Source organism: Coregonus lavaretus (genome assembly GCF_964263955.1).
Source record: "Coregonus lavaretus genome assembly, chromosome: 28".
Lineage (NCBI taxonomy): Eukaryota > Metazoa > Chordata > Actinopteri > Salmoniformes > Salmonidae > Coregonus > Coregonus lavaretus.
In genome coordinates, this window is record NC_140015.1 from 21,241,818 (window position 1) to 21,264,006 (window position 22,189).

At 43.2% G+C, this 22,189-nt stretch overlaps 1 protein-coding gene across 1 annotated transcript in view; it reads left to right on the forward strand.

Moving 5' to 3' along the window:
- Nucleotides 1-22,189, forward strand: part of LOC311104452 (ubiquitin carboxyl-terminal hydrolase 43-like) — a gene marked incomplete at its 3' end in the record, with an annotated part of 121,055 nt that overhangs the window by 96,424 nt on the left and 2,442 nt on the right. The window contains exons 8-14 of the mRNA XM_084146291.1: nt 5,711-5,822; nt 14,607-14,710; nt 17,554-17,631; nt 17,808-17,937; nt 19,823-20,189; nt 20,418-20,576; nt 21,490-21,660. Coding sequence (XP_084002417.1) covers nt 5,711-5,822; nt 14,607-14,710; nt 17,554-17,631; nt 17,808-17,937; nt 19,823-20,189; nt 20,418-20,576; nt 21,490-21,660 — 1,121 coding nt within the window. The remainder of the gene's footprint in view (nt 1-5,710; nt 5,823-14,606; nt 14,711-17,553; nt 17,632-17,807; nt 17,938-19,822; nt 20,190-20,417; nt 20,577-21,489; nt 21,661-22,189) is intronic.

Consider the following 22,189-nt stretch of genomic DNA (forward strand, 5'->3'; position numbering starts at 1 on the left):
TACATTGTAATAATGTGTCAGATGTTTTTGGGATCAAATAACTTTCTCATTTGTTTTGGTCTGACAGATGAAAATAAATCTGACTCTGCCATAAGCGTGAAATTATTATTAAAAGATATGAGCTCTGCATTATTTTTGCAATTTATTCCAAAGACTGGCCAGCTAGAAAATGTGGTTCCTTGGAAGTTGAGGGTTAGTGAACGTATGTTTTTGGTTTCACATTGGTTGTGGGAACAAAGCCATACGTTTCCTGACTGGTAAAAAGGAATGTTTTTAAAACGTTCTGAGAACAGAAGCGATCATTTCACCTGTTCTGGGAATGTTTATTTTTAGGTTACAGGGAGGTTCTGAGAATGTTTTACTCTGGTTCCTTGAAAGTTTTCCTGGGAGGTTTTATTAACACTCTGAAAACAGAGATTATATGTTATTTTGAGGTTTTTGAATAACTTCCTTAAAACTTTCAATGAATGTTTCAATAAGACTTTTAATAACACTTTTAGCTTATTTGGGGTAATCTTTTTTTAAACCCCAAGCACAGATAGGACACATGGAAATGCATTTCCTTAGGCATTAATCATACTAACGCATACATTTTTGTATTGTGACAAGGCATCAGTGAGATTCAAACCTATACTGAACAAAAATATAAGCGCAACATGCAACAATTTCAACGATTTTACTGAGTTACAGTTCCTATAAGGAAATCAGTCAATTGAAATAAATAAATTAGGAACTAATCTATGGATTTCACATGACTGGGCAGGGGCGCAGCCATGGCTGGGCCTGGGATGGCATAGGCCTACCCACTTGGGAGACTGGCCCACCCACTGGGGAGCCAGGCCCAGCCAATCAGAATGAATTTTTCCCCACAAAGGGGGCTAATTACAGACAGAAATACTCCTCAGTTTCATCAGCTGTCCAAGTGGCTGGTCTCAGACGATCCCACAGGTGAAGAAGCTGGATGTGGAGGTCCTGGGATGGTGTGGTTACACGTGGTCTACGGTTGTGAGGCCGGTTGGACATACTGCCAAATACTCTAAAACTCTGTTGGAGGCGGCTTATGGTAGAGAAATGAACATTAAATTCTCTAGCAACAGCTCTGATGGACATTCCTGCAGTCAGCATGCCAATTGCACGCTCCCTCAAAGCTTGAGACATCTGTGGCATTGTGTTGTGTGACAAAACTGAACATTTTAGAGTGGCCTTTAATTTTCCCCAGCACAAGGTGCACCTTTGTAATGATCATGCTGTTTAATCAGCTTCTTGATATACCACACCTGTCAGGGTTATGGATTATCTTGGCAAAGGAGAAATGTTCACTAACTGGGATGTAAACAAATTTGTGCACATAATTTGAGAGAAATAAGCTTTTTGTGTGTTTGTAAAAATGCTGGGGTCTTTTATTTCAGCTCATGAAACATGGGACCAACACTTTACATGTTGTGTTTATATTTTGTTCAGTATATAATCTTCTGTTCTCTATCATTGGAATTAGTCCACTGCGCCACCATGATGGAGCTAGCATGCCATGTTTTTTTTACACTTACAAAATAAAAGCTGTTAATTTTAGTCTATTCAAACAGACCCCATTTCAAAGGAAACAAGCACTCATTATGATCAGGTGTGACCAATTAGTGGGTGTGGCCAACACACCTGAAAACACTTAAGAAAATAGAGGATAGAGAGAGTTTTGTTGATGCTGAGAACGGAAAGTATATGTTTTTAAATAACTGAACGTTACTAAAGTTTTCTTGTGGTTTTTTTGCAAAGTTTTCGTAACCCTCCCTCTGAAAAATTTGAGAACATGACTTTAAATAGAACCATGAGGAAACTTTATGCTAAAGTATGAAATTCCCACAGAAGAACATTGTTTCTTAACGTTCTTGGAACAATTTGAGAACATTGCCAATGTCAAACCAGTTGGACAATGTTCCTAGAACATTACTAAAATTGAAATTAAATGTAACCATGTTTGAACTTTTAGGAAACATTCTGTTAAAGTAATGAAATACCAAGGAAATAACGTTTTTTTGTCAGGTTCCTTAAATGTGCTGAGAATGTTCCAAAGCCAAGCAACTATCCTGCGTCATTCCCAGAAAGTTGTGGGAAGGTTGTATGCAAAATAACCATAGGCCAACCACACTCTCACCAAGCTCTATGAAACATATGGTTCTCAGAACGTTATGTGCTAGCTGGTTGGGGTCTGTTTTAGGCTCTTTTCCTGAGATGAACCCAAATCATTCCGTTTTGACCTGTGTAGTCCTTATCATTTATGCACCCTCTTAAAGCTGTGTGTGAGACTCTTAGTTAATCAGGGGTTAGTTATAATGACGATTAACTTCTTTAGAAAATATTTGTGAAATCGTCCTCTGAAAAATCTGTCTCACTGGAGCTAATTCTGTGTATTTCTGTAGTATGTCTTTGGATTATTATCGCACACCACTACCCCAGCCACGCTCAATTCTACTGCCTTGGTTTTGACATTGGCAGGCTTGGCAATGCACTAGTCCTCACAGCTGCCTTTGTTCTAGATGGATGATCCCACACAAAACTAGCAGAGCGATCATCTGACAATCAACACTCGCATCTTAAATCCATCAGTCTGAGTGATGCCCAACAGCAGCCCAGTAGACAATCTGTTCATTGCTGTCTTCCCTGTATACACTAAGAAAAATAAAGCACAACAGTGCATCAGAGACAACTCATAAGACTGCAGTAGTAGCCCAATACTTTACAAGGCTACTGCTGAGACGGTGCCTCGGAGGCACCACAGACTTTGTGGGGATCATTGTGATATGAACATTGACACGTCTAAGACAATTTGACACACTTCCCATCTTGCATCATCCTCAGGTGAAGAGAGAGGGGTAGTACTGTGTACCAGGGCCTGCCATAGAGAGAGGCCTTGACAAGACTATGGGCCGATGATCTGAACAGCATACCAAGTCCTGGAAATAAAGGAACAAACACCTCAAAGCACAGAACGTTAAAGGCTTTTTTCTTTTTTCTCTCTTTTTTCTTCGTTAAAAGTTTCTCCCATAAAAAAGGGATTGTTTTGGCTCTTGCTCCTCAGCAGTCCCCAATGTAATTAATTGTTTAATGCCAACCGAGCAACTTTCCTCCCCCCACCCTTAGATTTGTGTTGTCTCTCTTTATGTCCTGGTTGCTGCATTTGTTGCTCATAGCGACCATGGAATGTGGGTCGGCAATTACACTACAAACCGTGGAAAGTACAGTATGTTGAATGGAGGCCAATGACATTAATGGTTACAATGATGAACAGTGTTTGCGATAATCCAACTTAATGTACCTTGAGTATCTCCATGGTTTCCATTAGTTAATGGGACATTTAATGGGACAACCCTTCATGAAACTATGATGAGTATTGAAAAAAAACAGAATCAATATTTTACTTTAAGACTCAGATGAGAAATACATTTTCATAGGGTTCGTGCATTTTCACTTTGACCTAATCAAGCTAAATGTTGTAGTGAAGGCCAGAGAAACTCTCATCGCGGAATATTCGGCTTTGGAGCGTGTTACCTGCCAGATAGACTGAAATCTTAATTTGATGGATCATTGAGATGCAACTTGATTAACCCTGTGATGGATCCTCACTGTGGTGTTATCTCTCAATTAGGTGTGTGAGCCTCAGCCTCTCCCAGTTAGAGATGAGGAGTTTATGACAGAGACGTGGCCTCAATTTGAGGTGCCGTTTAAAACCTCTTGAGGATAGGACCGTTCATCTCAATTTCCGCCTAAAATGACATACCCAAATCGAACTGCCTGTAGCTCAGGACCTGAAGCAAGGATATGCATATTCTTGATACTATTTGAAAGGAAACACTTTGAAGTTTGTGGAGATGTGAAATTAATGTAGGAGAATATAACGCAATAGATCTGGTAAAAGATAAAACAAACAAAAAAACATGCGTTTTCTATTTTTATTTTTGTTGCATCATCTTTGAAATGCAAAAGAAAGGCCATACATTGAGATAGGAAGGTGTGGATCATTTAGATGTTGTCGGCATGAGGGCAACAGTGTGTGTGCAAAGTTTCAGACTGATACATTCAAGAATGAGAGCGCTACATCATATTTTGTATGAAGTCTCCCAGGTGTCCCATCACGGGTTTGCCCAAATGTACCCAAGTGGCCGAATTGGTCAATTGATACATTTTCAAGTACATAACTATAGAGAACATGGCTATGGTAATAAAATAAAATAAAAAGTTTACACACTCCCAGGAATGTCATACATGATGGATCATTAGCTTCCCTACATAAAAGGTACTAACCTTCACACCTATAGATGGCCAGGCGGGGTTGGGTGTGGAGCCAGAAAAAACAGAGGGGTCAGACTGGAGGAACCAGTTCCTACGTTTGAATGAGTGGGGGATGGAGGACTTGAATGTAGTCTCTTTGGAGTTTGCTCCCAGAGGTCATCTGACTCTCTACCACTATTGAGGATTTTTTAAAATTCAGTTAGAACTCAAGTTTACTATTACTTATTTTATTTAACCTTTATTTTAGCAGGGGATGAGCCTATCACGGAATCAGCCGAGGCTGCCCCTCCTCCTCATTGGGTATCTAGCTAGCTATGTTTCAAAACGATAGGTGGTCATTGGACCAAGACACTGTCAATCAAGTGAACACCGCCTGTCTTATTGGTGCGTAATGTGCGTGTGGGCTTCATGGGCTAATTGACGTGTTGTGTAGCCAATACGTAATATAGAATGATGAAACCAAGTTTGGTTGCCGGTTGCCTTCTAGAGTGTCTGAGGATTGCACAGAAACCGAACTTGACCGGGTGAGACAGGGTTTAGCCGATTAGATTTCATAAATTGTTTTGTTGCAAGTTGAAAGAGTCGGAATTCATGCGAAACGCTGTATACAACATGGATCTTGTTAGGATATACAAATCGATTTTATCAAACTAAACTAAACTACAGGATGACAAATCAGAGCAAGATTACTGAATGTAAGTACATTATTTACCATCAGAGGTGAATGTATCAAACCAGTTGCCTTGATAAAAGTGTTTTGTTGTTGTGCACTATCCTCAAACAATAGCATGGTATTTTTTCACTGTAATAGCTACTGTAAATTGGACACTGCAGTTAGATTAACAAGCATTTAAGCTTTCTGACGATATAAGACATGTTTATGTCCCGGAAGGTTGGCTATTGTTTAGAATGCCATTCTAGTCAAATATCGCATATTGAGCAACAACTGTCCCGATTTCGGGACACTGATCCAGTAGAGGTTAATGAAGGCATCATGTGATCCTTCAGCTCTGATGGAGGGCCATGCCCGTGGTCTTGTTATAATGTATCATTATCTCTGTGTGTCTTATATAGATACACTGTAATGAGAGCTCTGGTATAATGGTGATTATGTAGGTTAAGCGTTTTCTCATCATCCTTGACGATAGGTGAAGGGGGCTGAAAACTGGTAAGAAACCAGCAACCTAAGCAGGGCTAGTGTGGTTCTGGCTATGTGACAGTGTGAGAAGTGAATGCAGGATGTGTACTGTGCTCTACTCTTTCTCTCACTGATTAAACAGTCATTTGGGTCAATGAAATGTTAGTTGACCACAAACATGCTCATCAATGAAATTAAGGTTTTTGATCAGTTCATTTCACGTATAACTGTCTAAGATCCTCTCTCTTCTGACTGAATGGTCATCATGTGTTCCCATCTGCTCCTCAGGTTTGGACCTCCGTTCCTGATGAGAGAGGACCGCTCCATCTCCTGGGACCAGCTGCAGCAGAGCATCCTCAGCAAGCTCTACTACCTAATGATCAATGGAGCACAGGCCCAGGTACAACACTGGAAGACCATAACCTCTAACCCTGGGCTAGTGGGTTTTCTGCCTGTTATATCTCTCTATACCTTGTCTTCTAGTACAGTATGGGCTACCTCTTGAGTATAAAAAAAACCTAACCAAAACGACATTACGGTATTTGCGTATACAGTCAGGTTCTAAATTATTGACACCCTTGATAAAGATAATATCCTTTGTCTGCGCTTATGGACTGCCCTCTTAAATTCAAACCACAGGCTTTCAATGGGTTTCAAGTCCGGAGACTGAGATGGCCATTGCAAAATGTTGATTTTGTGGCCAATTAATTTCTTTGTGGATTCTGATGTGTGCCTGGGGTTATTGTCTTGCTGGAAGATTCAAACCAAGTGGCTTTTTTGTGCTGTCTCCGCCTTTGTTGGAACAACCGCAGAACATCGGACAAACATGTCATGATACAAATGCAAACAAAACAGTCTGCTTAGATGCGTCCAGCTTTGTAACCTCTGATTGCGGTTCAGCACAGCTTAGCATGATGTTAATCATGTCGCCAAACAGCTTTCCAGTTAGTCTGACTCTGTCAGGCGGCTGCATGGCCACCAGTCTGCATGTCTGTCTGTCTGCTAAAGGCTCCAGTGTCCCGCCGTTTTAGGGAGAAAACAAACAGATGACAGGTTAGCATTCCGTGAAGAGAGAAGGAGAGACAGAGATGCCGTGAAGGAAGAGTAAAAGAGTGTGAAACTCAGTAATTCTCTGTATTGGCTTTATCCTGTCCGCTATTAAACCTCCAGTTGGCTATTTAATTAAAGCCTAGCTTATAAAATCAGTGTAAGGAGCCTACCTCAGCCAAGAGAGAGACACTCCAAATGGATGTTTTGCCAAAAACAATTATCTAGAGCTTGAAAGGACAGATACGCGACAACCTGCTGTTTATGGCAGCAATCACTTACTTTCAAAGTTAATTTTCTACCCTTATCTAATTTTAGACCACAGAAATGGAGTCCAATAGCAGCAGAGTGGCAGTAAGCCAGTCAGTCTGCCTCATTTGATCCTGATGTTGCCTCTCCATTGCCTGACATCTCAGTCAGCATGGAGCTGCTCACTAGAGCAGACAAGGTGACATGCTACGTATGCTACGCTAACCATACAGATGACATGGTGCTGGTGACTGTGTATAATTAGAGAATAACAACACCCCTCCTTGACCAGGCTATGGCTTAGAATCCGAGCTGTAATTCATCACACTACGTGATGCCCTCACAGTGACACTCTTATTAAGAGGATGGGGAACTGATGAGATTTAATTGAAGATGTAATACGGGAGATGAGGAGATTTGTAAAGGTGGAATGGAGAATGGATATTTTGATATTTGTCACACTAACACAGAGACAGACCATGTTACACAGACAGATGATGTTATGGTAATATGTGAGGGCTTTAGCAGCAATCCTTCAGTGAAAGTCAATTGCTTAGATTTTAATGGGAAAGCATTAGTACATTATTCTCATGTGTATAAATAGTGTTGCTTTCTACCAAAACATAATGTTCTCTTAACACAAGCAGTAATTAACCCAGGTAGATTTGAAATTGAAAGAAACTGAAAGCAGTGATTTTCTCTTGGAATGCGTGTGCTACTATAACAAAGTGAAATAACAACTTTTGTTTCTAATTCAGTATTGTTTGGTCTTCTCTTGCCTCATGCAGTGTTCTGTCTGAGACAGGTAGAAGCTCAGTGGTGTAGTGTTGCGTGATGTTGAGTTTTAGCCGTGTTGGTCTTCCTATCTACCCAGCAATCATTCTGACAGGGGGTGACATTACTCAGAGCCAGACCAAACCTAGGTGCTAATATGTTAATTTTTCCTCTCACTTACTCTTACCTTCTCACACACCCATGCACACACCTGTCACACAGGCACATACACACACACCTGTCACACAGGCACATACACACACACCTGTCACACAGGCACATACACACACACCTGTCACACACGCACATACACACATTGCTCGTCCATATATTGCTCGTCCATACAGTATATGGACATTGCTCATCCATATATTTATTTATATATTCTTAATTCCATTGCTTTACTTAGATTTGTATATATTGGGTATATGTTGTGAAATTCTTAGATAATACTTGTTAGATATTACTGCACTGTCAGAGCTAGAAACACAAGCATTTCGCTACACCCGTAATAACATCTGCTAAACACGTGTATGTGACCAATAACATTTGATTTGATTTGACCTGTCACACACACAGCTGAGCTGAGCCTTTTTCTGCTTCATACACACCAGTGCTTTTCACACATTGTTAGACAGCAGCTGTGGGTGGGATGCGCAAACACACAGGTATATACTGTATCTGTGTGTGCGCATAGGTGGTCTTTGCATGTACACACAAGTCTATCATGCAAAGCCGAAAGTGGCTAAGTACTAGATGAGAGGAAAACTAATTTCAGGTCCTCTTTTCTCATCTTTCGTTTCAAGCTTTTGACAGGTAATTGACTTTGAAGACTTTGGGAAGGTTGAGGTATTCTAAGTGAAGGCGTTCACAAAGATGGCTTAGAGAGCTTGGAAAGCTGCCAGGGGGTGACGCGATAAACACTAGGACCTTAAATATGTAGCTGCTTTACACATGCATTTATAGAGGACAGTATGACCCAGTGGGAAATCCATTCTTCTTCCATTTTAAACCATTCTGGCATTTCAGTTGGTGCAGTGATAAGGGCACTTAATTTGTTCTGTGATCGCTATCTCAGGTTGAAGACAAAAATAGAAAAACCCTCTTCAGGACCCTCTAGGGTATTTAGACAAACTGCAGGCCTCACGGATTCCTTTGAGGTCTGATTATTCCCCCTAGGTCCAAGAATTTAGATCTAGTATCTTTATTCTAGGTTATCCCATGACAGGTCGGTGTAGAGCTGTATCCCCACACTGCATCCAAATGTACAGTCCCATAGCAGCTTTCTACATATAATTATTCAGTAGTATTGTCATTCTGTATACCTTTGCAAAGATTTGTATTTTTTCATCATTTGAATTCATTATATAATGTCAATCCAAATGCATCAAGAGGAGTAGTAGCTCTCACTGTTGGAAATCAATTTAAGTGTCACACCCTGGCTCTGGGACTCTATATGTTGAGCCAGGGTGTGTTCATTCTATGTGTTCTGTTTCTTTGTTTGGGTGTTCTAGGTTGTCTGTTTCTATGTTTGCCTGTGTGACTCCCAATCAGAGGCAACGAGTGTCAGCTGTCGGCTGGTTGTCTCTGATTGGGAGCCATATTTAAACTGTATGTTTTCCCTTGGGTGTTGTGGGTTTTTGTTCCGTGTCGGTATTTGTTTACCGTGGACTTCACGAGTCGTGTTTTGTTTGATATACTTTAACTATTAAAGTCATGTTTGTTTCACACGCTGCGCCTTGGTCTACTCACTCCTACGACGATCGTGACAGAAAAACCCACCATACCAGGACCAAGCAGCGTGTCCAGGAACACACGCAGGAGGTGACTCTTGTGGATGTCCTCCTCGGTTGGGGGCAGATTACTGAGGAGGAGGCCGTCCGGTACCGGAGGGCGATAAAGGGGGAGACCCAGGCAGGAGAGGAGCAGCGGCGCCAAACGGGTCAACGTCGGACAGGCGAGAGGCAACCCCAAGAAATGGGAGAAATGGGAGACGAGGAGAGAAGGCCACCGGGTTACGGGAGCCATTGGCGAGAGGAGGGAAGGAAGTTGTAGAGGCACGGCGAGAGGTACTGAGGTGTATTGCCAGTCCGGTCCGGCCCGTTCCTGATCCCCGTTTAAGGCCAGTGGTGTGTGTTCCCAGTACGGTCCGGCCTGTTCCTGCTCCACGCACCAAGCCCACGGTGTGCGTCGACAGCCCAGCCCGGCCTGTTCCTGCTCCACGCACCAAGCCTACGGTGTGCGTCGACAGCCCAGCCCGGCCTGTCCCTGCTCCACGCACCAAACCTACGGTGTGCGTCGCCAGCCCAGCCCGGCCTGTTCCTGCTCCACGCACCAAGCCTACGGTGTGCGTCGCCAGCCCTGCCCGGCCTGTCCCTGCTCCACGCACCAAGCCTACGGGGTGCGTCGTCAGCCCAGCCCGGCCTGTCCCTGCTCCACGCACCAAGCCTACGGTGTGCGTCGCCAGCCCTGTCCGGCCTGTCCCTGCTCCACGCACCAAGCCTACGGTGTGCGTCGTCAGCCCAGCCCGGCCTGTCCCTGCTCCACGCACCAAGCCTACGGGGTGCGTCGCCAGCCCTGTCCGGCCTGTCCCTGCTCCACGCACCAAGCCTACGGTGTGCGTCGTCAGCCTGGTCCAGCCCGTTCCTGCCACTCGCACCAAGCCAGGGGTGCGAGTCGTCAGCCTGGTCCAGCCCGTTCCTGCCACTCGCACCAAGCCAGGGGTGCGAGTCGTCAGCCTGGTTCAGCCCGTTCCTGCTACTTGCACCAAGCCCGGGGTGCGAGTCGTCAGCCTGGTAAGACCGGTCAGCTGCTCCACAATGGAGCGTAAGCAATCCGCTCCGTCAATGTCCAGTCCAGATCCAGCCAGCGGGGTCAGACCGGACCAGGGGCGCTACGGGGGAATTATGGAAGGGTGGTGGTCAAGGCCGGAGGCAGAACCGCCGCCGAGGAGGTATGCCCGCCCAGCCCTCCCCTGTTTTGCTTTAGTTGAGGCGCGGTCGCAGTCCGCGCCTTTAGGGGGGGGTACTGTCACACCCTGGCTCTGGGACTCTATATGTTGAGCCAGGGTGTGTTCATTCTATGTGTTCTGTTTCTTTGTTTGGGTGTTCTAGGTTGTCTGTTTCTATGTTTGCCTGTGTGACTCCCAATCAGAGGCAACGAGTGTCAGCTGTCGGCTGGTTGTCTCTGATTGGGAGCCATATTTAAACTGTATGTTTTCCCTTGGGTGTTGTGGGTTTTTGTTCCGTGTCGGTATTTGTTTACCGTGGACTTCACGAGTCGTGTTTTGTTTGATATACTTTAACTATTAAAGTCATGTTTGTTTCACACGCTGCGCCTTGGTCTACTCACTCCTACGACGATCGTGACATTAAGGACATCCATTTTCCCTTTCCCTCAAGTTTAAAGTTTTATTAGTCATATGTACAGGATACACATGATATACACTGTCCAACGAAACACCTACTTGCAGGTTCCTTCTCGACAGTGCAACTAAAATAAGAAATGATAAAATATAAGAATAATAACAAAAAGTAATTGGCTCAGTAGAATAAAGATTTTAGCATAAGTATAATACAGGAAAGCAAAATGTTTAGTCCAATATTTACACATATATCAGAGAAAGGGGGGATTAGGGGGGAAGTGTTTAAATTGTGCAGTATTAGCAATAGTAAATGAGAGTCTGGTAGCAGCAATTGGGATATGTGTGTTTGGAAAGTATTCAGACCCCTTGATGTTTTTCATATTTTGTTACATTACAGCCTTATTCTAAAATGGATTAAATTAAATCCTCAGCAATTTACACACAATACCCCATAATGTCAATGAGAAAACAACAGGTTTTTAGAAATCAGGGAGGTGACCAAGAACTGATGGTCACTCTGACAGAGCTCTAGAGTTCCTCTGTGGAGATGGGAGAACCTTCCAGAAGGACAACCATCTCTGCAGCAGTCCACCAATCAGGCCGTTATGGTAGAGTGGCCAGACGGAAGCCACTCCTCAGTAAAAGGCACATTACAGCTCGCTTGGAGTTTGCCAAAAGGCACCTAAAGGCTCTCAGTGTCACACCCTGGCTCTGGGGACTCTTAAAAGTTGAGCCAGGGTGTGTAGTGTCTATGTTGTATTTTCTATGTTCATGTTCTAGATCGTGTAGATCTATGTTGGCCAGGGTGGTTCCCAATCAGAGGCAGCTGATTCTCGTTGTCTCTGATTGGGAACCATACTTAGGCAGCCTGTTGGCACTAGTTATTTGTGGGATCTTGTTCCGTAAGGTTTGTTTTGGTGTGTTAACCTAGGACTTCACGTATCGTATCGTTTGGTTTGTTGTTTTGTTCGTGTGTACACTTCAATAAAAGTATGTACGCTTAACACGCTGCGCCTTGGTCCGCTGTTTATAACGAGCGTGACACTCAGACAATGAGAAACAACATTCTCTGGTCTGATGAAACCAAGATTGAACTCTTTGCCCTGAATGCCAAGCGTCACGTCTGGAGAAAACCTGGCGTTTTTCACCGGCAGGGACTGGGAGACTAGTCAGGATCGAGGAAAATATGAACGGAGCAAAGTACAGAGAGATCCTTGATGAGCGCTCAGGACCTCAGACTGGGGCGAAGGTTCACCTTCCAACAGGACAACGACCCTAAGCACACAGCCATGGCAACGCAGGAGTGGCTTTGGGACAAGTCTCTGAATGTCCTTGAGTGGCCCAGCCAGAGCCCCGACTTGAACCTGATCGAACATCTCTGGAGAGACCTGAATATAGCTGTGCAGCAACACTCCCCATCCAACCTGACAGAGCTTGAGAGGATCTACAGAGAAGAATGGGAGAAACTCCCCAAATACAGGTGTGCCAAGCTTGTAGCGTCATACCCAAGAAGACTCGATGCTGTGATCGCTGCCAAAGGTGCTTCAACAAAGTACTGAGTAAAGGATCTGAATACTTATGTAAATGTGATATTTGAAAATATATATATATATATAAATTAGCAACAATTTCTAAAAACCTGTTTTTGCTTTGTCATTATGGGGTATTGTGTGTAGATTGATGAGGAGAAAAAAAACTATTTAATACATTTTAGAATAAGGCTGTAACCTAACAAAATGTGGAAAAAGTCAAGGGGTCTGAATATTTTCCGAAGGCACTGTATGTGTCTGTGTGTCTGTGTCTGTGTCTGTGTGTGTGTGTGTGTGTGTGTGTGTGTGTGTGTGTGTGTGTGTGTGTGTGTGTGTGTGTGTGTGTGTGTGTGCATGCATGAGTGAGTGCATGTGTGCTAAGGTGCGGAGAATCAGAGCAGGTGGTCAGTCCAGTTCAAGTGTTCAGAAGTCTGATGGCTTGTGGATAGAAACTGTCTCTGAGCCTGTTGGTATCAGACCTCATGCTTCGATACCGTCTGCCCGACGGTAAGGGAGTGAACAGCTCATGGCTGGGGTGTGTGGGGTCCTTGACGATGCTGCTGGACTTCCTCAGGCACAGTTTCAAGTAGATATCCTGGATGGGTGGGAACCCAGCCCCTCAGGCCACCAGCAACAGTACAATATCTGAAAATGTGTCATGATGCGTTTTGCATCCTCATGATGATGTGGCAAGTGACACTTTGCTTCTTTAAAACTTGACTGCTGACATGCAAAATATTTTGGGACTGTATTAACAGTGGGACTAATTAAAAAAATACCAAAAGATAGTTTTTGAGTGGATTTTTCCTTTAAGCGTTAAACAAACCTTGAGAGGACTGTTTGGACAGATGGGAGCTGGCCCCATCAGGATGACTGTAGTAACAGCAACCATCCCATTATTATCCTGCAATAATACTGGAAGGGTTTAGTCGATCTTATATGATCTATGGCTAATGAATTTCAATGCCATGCTATTATGTTATTGACTGATTCATTGACTTTAGTTTGTTTCTGACATGGAAAGTCAACATTTTCATACTCGTAGCAACAGTTATCATAGAAATAGTCAATACCTTGCACATCTTTGCAATATTTACAGTATTTTCAGGATTGTAGTGTTTCAATACTTTGCAGGACGAGTCAGTTCAGTGTTCTCCTACTTACATAATGCCTTCACCACCTATTTTTGGTTCTCTCCTCTTCACAAGAATCAGTGTTGTTGTTTATCCTGGAATCCGGCCAGCAACTCACAGGAATTCATTTGAAGGAGAGGAAATCAATTTCATTTTCTGCAAAGCACTCCAGAACATCCAATCCCAGCAGGTCTCTGAGTAATATAAACACATTTCAAAGGAGAATACATTTTTTCTTCTCTTTTCATCTCCATTTTTCAGATGCAATCAAAACAAGCATAAGGAGGGTGATTATCTTTGGGTTTATTGGGTGTGTCACATCAAAATTAACCTGTGAAACTTTGGAACCATATTTTCTGTTTGTTTGTTTTATTAATTGTGTTCCGGGTAGGACCTCCACAAACTAGAACTGTTCTCTGTAAATAACAGTCTCTCCTACATATTCCGCAGAGATGAGGAAACTAAGACAAATCTTAATGATGATTCATTTGGAAAAACCCACCCTTTCCTAGCGTCCTCCAAGTTTGGTGCAGAGACCAAGCCTGTCAGAAAGATTCAGAGGCTTTGGCCAGGAAAAATGTGGTTTGGAACTATTAACTCCAATTCATTTATTTGAATGTTTGGCTGCTCATCTTCTCTCTGGTGGCAGTATTTCAAAGGGACCCATTAGAAGTTGTTTATTTTCTGTCTTTTTCTGTATAAGCCATAAAACGTTTTAGTAATCTATTTTTGTGTTTTCTCAAGCCAATTATGACCATAACAAACAGTGCCAAGTCGAAGGGTGTTATTGCTGGGGAATGTTGCCTTTACACATCATTATTCAACCGCCGCATCAGATGATAGGGCACTTTTTACTGACTACAAACCTTGACCTGTCCTGTGCAGACAGTATTTTAGTATTACTATAATTCAAAGAACTGCTATCCATCACCATACACAAGTTCACCAAGACCAGTGGGATCTGGATCCCTGATTATACTGTACACTCATAGTTGTACAGTACTCTAGTCCCTGCTCCTAACTCCAGTGGCAATGCCAATATTGATTCATTCAATAATCATCATTATTAACCTGTGGTCGTCTTGCAGAATGCCAGAGTGCTGTTTAAGATCCGTGTGGTGGGAGGATCAGCGTCCTACAGCTACCTATCCCCCCAGGATGGACGGCCGCTCTACCACCCAGCAGTGGACAGGTGAGACTGACAGCCTCTGCAGGCCACATACTGTAGCTAGCTAAGCGTCTGCTGGTCAGACAGTTAGGTAGTGAGATGAGAAGGTAAGGCCGCAAACAGGGGGCTTCATCAAGCTAAAGTGAAGCAGTAGAGGTGTTCAAGGAAGTCTTCCAAGCATTTCAAGAGTAATGTGTCAAAGCCACAGTTTCTTCCCTCTATATTTTGTATTGGGAGTTCTTTACTGAGAGGCAGCCTGTGTAGTGGATTATGTAATGCCCATTTCTTACAGCGGTGAAATATGCAGCCTTTTTGTAAGGTTCCTTTTCAGGAGAGGGTGTCTAATGGTTTACGTTCTGTGGAAGGTAATTGCCATTTTAAAGGGCACTTTAGCAAGGCAGAATTCCTCCAGTTGCTTAGAAATGTCCATTCATCCATTTGAATGGTTGCTGGGGGGCATGGTGCTTTTGAAGTGCATGTGTGCACAGTATTCAGAACACTTCTATTTGATGATGATGATACAAGACTTGATATTTCAGTAATACTACTAAATTGCTGTAAGAGTGCCCCTCAAAGGTTTATGTGATTTCTTTCGACCTTCAACAACACCATCAGTAAAAACATTAGCAGTTCAATCAATACCTATCCCTTACTTTGGAAAATAAAGTGATAGGAAGGAGAATTCTTCTTCCAGCATATAGGTTGTCTGCTATCCCACTGCGCTCCTTTGACCAGTATAGATGCATTTATCCTGTTGCTATTTTGTGGGTGCCCATAGCCAGCCTTCAACATGGGCAGGGGCGTGTAGAGTCATAATAGTAGCTGTGATGGTGGTAAATGAAAGCAGCTATAGCCTGTGGAGAGATACATGTACTGTCTCTACAGATCTGTAATCTCCTGGGCTCATACTGAGAGGCACCCCATAGCCATGAAGATCACTGTGTAATGAAATTCTGTTAGAAGTGTTCACTTGAAGAGTTCAGCTGGCTTTGCTTGACTCTCAGCCCAGAATATAATGTAGTTTACCTGAGGGACCCCCGAGCACAAGATGTATACAAACAGGCACAGACATTGGGATAGTGAATTTACTATTCTACTCTCTGCCAAGAAAACTGTACACAATCTTGCCAACTGATCTGATAAATATTTCTGCATTCAAATACTGTATAATTGAGTCCTTTTGAGGCTGGATGGATCTCTCAAGGCCATTATAAAAGCACAACTGTCACAGAAGATTTGAGTCAAGAAAACACGCTTCATTGTAGTAGAGACTGAGAAATAAATTGTTTCTCTGTATTGTCCCCATTCCACCTTTTCTACTGCTCATGAATAACTAGCAGATTTAAGGAAAATCCCCAATTAATGCCTCACAAACTGTCTAAAATCCCACCTACCATTTAAGACCTATTTATAACTGACCCAATTAGTGGAGCTGGGTTTCTGGTGTGGCTCTATCACACCAAGAATAGCCTCATTCATTGCTTTAGCTGTTAGGGTTTGGTAAGGAACATAACACTTTTAAATTAAATAAATCTGATTTATAACATGCTTTATATCCCCAACATGATGATATAAAATGCTGTCAGGGTTTCAAGGGGCCTACAGTAACGTTAACACAGGCTCTGAATGAAAAGCTAATGTTCAACTACTTTCTTGACCTGACGAAGATCCAACTCGGATCAAAACGTTGTCTTTATTGTGCGTCTGATTAAATCACCATGGGAACATACCAGAGTTGTGGACATTCCTTTTTTCTTCATCTACTTTCTTACCATCCATTGTGCACATATATTGTAAACATATGCGGTTGTGTGAATAGTTTGTGGATATTCTGTTTTTTCAGCCTCTGAAAATGCACTTCTGAAAGCACTATCTAGAAATCCATGATCTGCAACTTTTTTTGAATCCCAGCATGTGGTGGATCTTTAATTGTAAGGTCATGCTGACACCTAGTGGCTGTACAGAGTCTATAAATACATGCTGCTGCACAAAGGCCCTCTCTGAAAAGGTCTCTGCCGCATTTCCAATGAGGATTTACCCAGTGTTTTACCCAAAAGGCTCAGACTTTTCTTTTTCCATCTACGTGGGCCGGCACCCATGTCTCACTAGGCCATGGCTCCGGCAGAACTGCTCTGACTTGGAGCCATGGTAAAGCCCTGGGTACTTTTCAGATGGAATTTACATAATGGCTAACTGTGAACTTTAACACCTTCTCGCAAAGCTACAGTGTTTTAATTCTTGAATGATGCAGAAGTTGTTTTTGTATGATCTTCTACGTAGAAAATAACAATCATTGATGATGTTCTTTTTCCCTGATTTAGTGCCTGGTCTTGTCCACTCTGTTCTAATGAGGCTTGTGGGCATTGTAGAGGGAAACAGACACATACGTGTTCCTGAGAGTCTTATCTTTCAGTTATGGGGTCATAATATTTTGTAGCTTAAACTGTTCAAAAGACAGAGCCACATTTCTCTCGCGACCCCGTTTTCAAATCTGGTGACCCCACATGGGGTTGCAACCCCTAGTTTGGGAAACGCTGGCTAACATTAACATAAAACACTGGTGGCCCACTGGTGAGCAGGGTAAGACATTTTACATTTTAGTCATTTTAGCAGACGCTGTTATCCAGAGCGACTTACAGTTAGTGCATTACAGTTAGTTTTTTTTTTTATACTGGCCCCCAGTGGGAATCGAACCCACAACCCTGGCGTTGCAAACACCATGCTCTACCAACAGAGCTACATCCCTAGACTAAATGGAAAAGCACCATAACAAAATGTACATACCACCTGAATAATAGGTGGACAGTGTGCGAAAGGGATTAGTTTTACCTTGCTAATCTGATGACCTTTGACCCTTTTGTTCCCAGAGCTCTTAATCTCTGTGGCTCAGGAGGACCGCCCCATGTGAAGCTCATCATCGAGTGGGAACACAGAATCAAAGACTGGTCAGTCAATCTCAGTGACACTCTATAACTTTATTCTAGCCCTGTATTATTGTAGACCTACTGTAATCATAAAACAGTATGTATGCTGCTGCACATGCCTTATTATAGTAATGGCTGACAGCCTCTTTCTCTCTCTCTGTGTGCATGTTCCCAACTGTGTGTGTGGTCTCCTGCAGCCTGTTTGGAAACATCCAGGAGGAGGTGGTGAAGGATGCTGAGAGTGTGAGAGGCCAGCATCAGCAGCACGTCCAGCAGCACAGCTGTACCCTGAACGAGTGCTTTCAGCTCTACACTAAAGAGGAACAGGTACATTATCTTCCCCCCACAGGCAGGCAACAACCACTGCTGAGTGCAATCTGTTCTCTCCCCATAGAACAGGGGTGTCAAAATCATTCCATGGAGGGCCTAGTGTCTGCTGGTTTTTGTTTTTTCCTTTCCATTAAGCCCTAGACAACCAGGTGAGGGGAGTTCTTTACTAATTAGTGACCTTAATTCATCAATCAAGTACAAGGGAGGAGCGAAAACCCACAGACACTCGGCCCTACACGGAATGAGTTTGACAGTGCCATAGAACCTTATGTACCGAACCCACTGACTGAATCACTGACGAGGATCAAAGAAATCCTTGCTACCATTATATACTGTATTTTTGTTTATAGGGGAGACTGCCTCTAGTTTGAAACGTTCCTTTAAGGGATAGTTCATCCAAATAGCTAATTAATTAATCTTATGCTACCTTAACAAAAATATGCACATTTGTTATTTGGGTGAACAATCCCTTTAAGGACATCATTATGGACTCCATAATGCCTCTTACAGACCCCCCAGTGTTATCAGATGCAACATCAACAGTAACATCAAAGGATGTGAATTCAGTCATATGACGCGAAGAACAAAATCTGCCTTCAGTCAAATCAATCAAGATGACCTGAGGTGGAATTAATTTCCCATCAGTGGAGTGTTGGTATTCTATTAGAGCTGTGAATGGACTGAGTTCCTGCTGGGAACTGCCATCTGTATCCCCGGCCTGCTTTAGCTTAACTGTACCTGCACCCAGCTCTGTGTCTGAACGATTTATGAATCAGAATCCATTTTGTCCTCCGAATGCTTGGTTGATCTTCCTGCTCCCACTTATACTGTACCACAATATGTTGTTTACACTCATGCCACATCTCCATGCCCCTCCATACCTCATTATATGAAGAGGTTGTTTCAGGGAACGTCCTGAATATCCAATAGGTAACAGAGGTGTACAAGAATTTCAAAGCCTGTAATTTGGTTGATCTAATATGCTTATGAAGTTGACATGTGACATAGACGTCCAGAACATGTCCTCCTCAAGAGCCTTCTCTTAGTTTCTTTCTGAGCACTGTAGTCTTTGAGTCCTATGTCTGCTTCTGATAGGAGTGAATCATTTTCCATTGCCATTCATGAGGCAAATGACAAAGCTTTTTTTAGCTCCATTCGTGACCAGATTAGTATATTCGACTGAACATTAATGTTATTGGATACAGCTGCCTCCATCTCCTTCCTCCACTCTTCTTCATGAACACTAATCAGAGGGATTAGAGTGCAAGAGGCAGTCGCCCCGGCAACAGGTTGTGAATGAGACTGATAAATGAGGCTTCACATGCTGTACTGATGAAACAGACACGGTCTCATGCACAGAGCTATCACTGAAGACCACCGCGACCTGTAACAGACCACGTTTCATGTCATTAGCATCTTAAAGGTTTTGATCCATCTAAAACGTGTTTTTTTTGTCCACCTGCTTCAAACTGCTGTAAAAACAATATTTTTTGTTATTGTTATTTCACAGTGATTTAGATGGTACAATGATTCCCTATACTATTCAGTTTTCACTAGATAACACAGCCACAAAGTCAGAACAGATGCCGCTTGGGCAGGAGAAATCAATAGGCAAATATCACAGCCAATCACAACACTGGTGTGTAAGTAATACTATGAAACATTATCATTCCACAATTAGCGGCAGATATATTATGGACGTTTTCTGAAATTACAATACAATTATTTATTTTTAATCCAATGTGTAGCACCTTTAAAGAGTGTTATGAAATGATTTCAGTGGGTTGATTGAGGGAGAAGATTTTGTATTTTTTTTACATGGATGAATACTCTATCTTTCTCTCTGTTTCTCTCTCTCTCTCTCTCTCTCTCTCTCTCCCAGCTGGCCCCAGACGATGCATGGAAATGTCCCCACTGTAAGCAGCTGCAGCAGGGCATGGTGAAGATGAGCCTGTGGACGCTGCCTGACATCCTCATCCTCCACCTCAAGCGCTTCCGGCAGGTGGGCGACCGCCGCAACAAGCTGGCCACGCTGGTGCGCTTCCCTCTGGCCGGCCTGGACATGGCACCCCATGTGGTGAAGAGAAGTCAGAGCACCCGGCTGCCCCCCCACGGCCCTCTGCCCCCCGGCTCCCTGCACCCGGCCTGGAAACAGCCCCGCCCACCCGACATGGCCCCTCCAGACTTCCTATATGACCTCTATGCCGTGTGTAACCACCACGGAGGCATGCACGGGGGACATTACACAGGTTTGTATGGAGGGACTGTCTGGCTGTCATATTCGCATTCTGTAAATGTTCTATGAAATATAAATCTCAGTGAAAGTGGTCTTAATCAGCAAGGTGTCTTGAAGTGAGATCCAGTCCAAAAATGTGTTTGGTGATGATGAAAATAAAGATATGGTGATAGTTTGTTCAGTATGTATGGAAGTACACACCGTTGTGCATGTCTGAACAGGTGTCTGTGTCTCTGTGCAGCGTTCTGCAGGAACTCAGTGGACGCCCAGTGGTATGGGTATGATGACAGCAGTGCAGAGCCAGTCCCAGAGGGGGAGGTGTGCACACGGGGAGCCTACATCCTCTTCTACCAGAGACGCAACACCATCCCTCCATGGTCAGCCAGCTCCTCCCTCAGAGGTGTGCCGTGTTGACAAGTCTTTTAATTAAGCCACAGTCTGCAATATGTCCTACAGTTCTATTTTGTCATTTCAATAGATGATATATACCAATTGGTTCTGGAAGAATACTGACCTTTAGAGGTCTTTAGTTGAAAGTATGTCCATGTAATGGAAATAAGGCTTCTGAAATCCATTATTGGAGAAATTATGGCTTTCATCACCCAATAATGAATGGCACTTCAATGACAGTATCCAGACATTTTTCTAAATTGAAGCATTAATGATGAAATCAAAAGAGTATATGATTGACAGTGTGTAATAACCTTGTCCATCATAGGATTGAGGTACAGTAAAGGCGTCTGCATACTAGGTTCGGTTTGCTCCTAGCAGAACTCGGCTAGGCAAAGTGAACGTCTGCGCCTCGCATACTCCCTTAAAAGACCTTCGCTTGAAAAATGAGAAAAAAGCGGCAATAGGACTGTTTGTCCCTCTTGAGACGCCGTTAGGCTGTATACACTTCCTCAAAATAGTCAGAATTAATCTAAAATAATTAATCTGTCATTAATTTTGACATTTTTGCAGAGGAGATCTTAGTCGTGCATTTTTACATCTAAATAATATGTTTGGTGCACTGTTCCTCAATGAAAAACTTTATTGAAGAATCCCTACTGTTGACCAATCACCGATGAAGGGATGTAGACTTCGGCTACCGACTTCGGCTTGCCTCGAGAAAATATGTTGTGTGCCCAAACAGCCGAAAAAAACCTTACCGAAGTCCAAAACTAACAAAAACATCACAAAATGTTGTCATAATATATGCACGAACTCTTCCAAACTCTAGGAGAAAGAGACAGGTTTGTATGCATTAGCTGTGTTGAGAGGCCAGTAGATGGCACTATGCTCTGTGTAACAGTGTTCTACTACCTCTGCAGGCTCCACCAGCTCCTCCACATCAGACCACTGGCTGATCCGTCTGACAGGGGACAGTAAGAGGGGCAGCCTGGTCTCTGGGGGGTCCACCTCTGGCCCTCCTGGCCCCACACCAACCCCCGAATCACCAGAGCTTCCTGTGTTCCAGGACGAGCCTCTCAAAACAGAGACAGGTGAGTGGCCCACATAAATAAAAACACTATGGCTCGCTGTGTCTGATTGGTCTGAAGTTCTGGTTGTTACTCAAAGAGGATTTCATTTCATCATTAAAAAGCAGATGATTATGTACAGTGAGGGAAAAAAGTATTTGATCTCCTGCTGATTTTGTACGTTTGCCCACTGACAAAGACATGATCAGTCTATAATTTTAATGGTAGGTTTATTTGAACAGTGAGAGACAGAATAACAACAACAAAATTTAGAAAAACGCATGTCAAAAATGTTATAAATTGATTTGCATTTTAATGAGGGAAATAAGTATTTGACCCCTCTGCAAAACATGACTTAGGACTTGGTGGCAAAACCCTTGTTGACAATCACAGAGGTCAGACGTTACTTGTAGTTGGCCACCAGGTTTGCACACATCTCAGGAGGGATTTTGTTCCACTCCTCTTTGCAGATCTTCTCCAAGTCATTAAGGTTTCGAGGCTGACGTTTGGCAACTCGAACCTTCATCTCCCTCCACATATTTTCTATGGGATT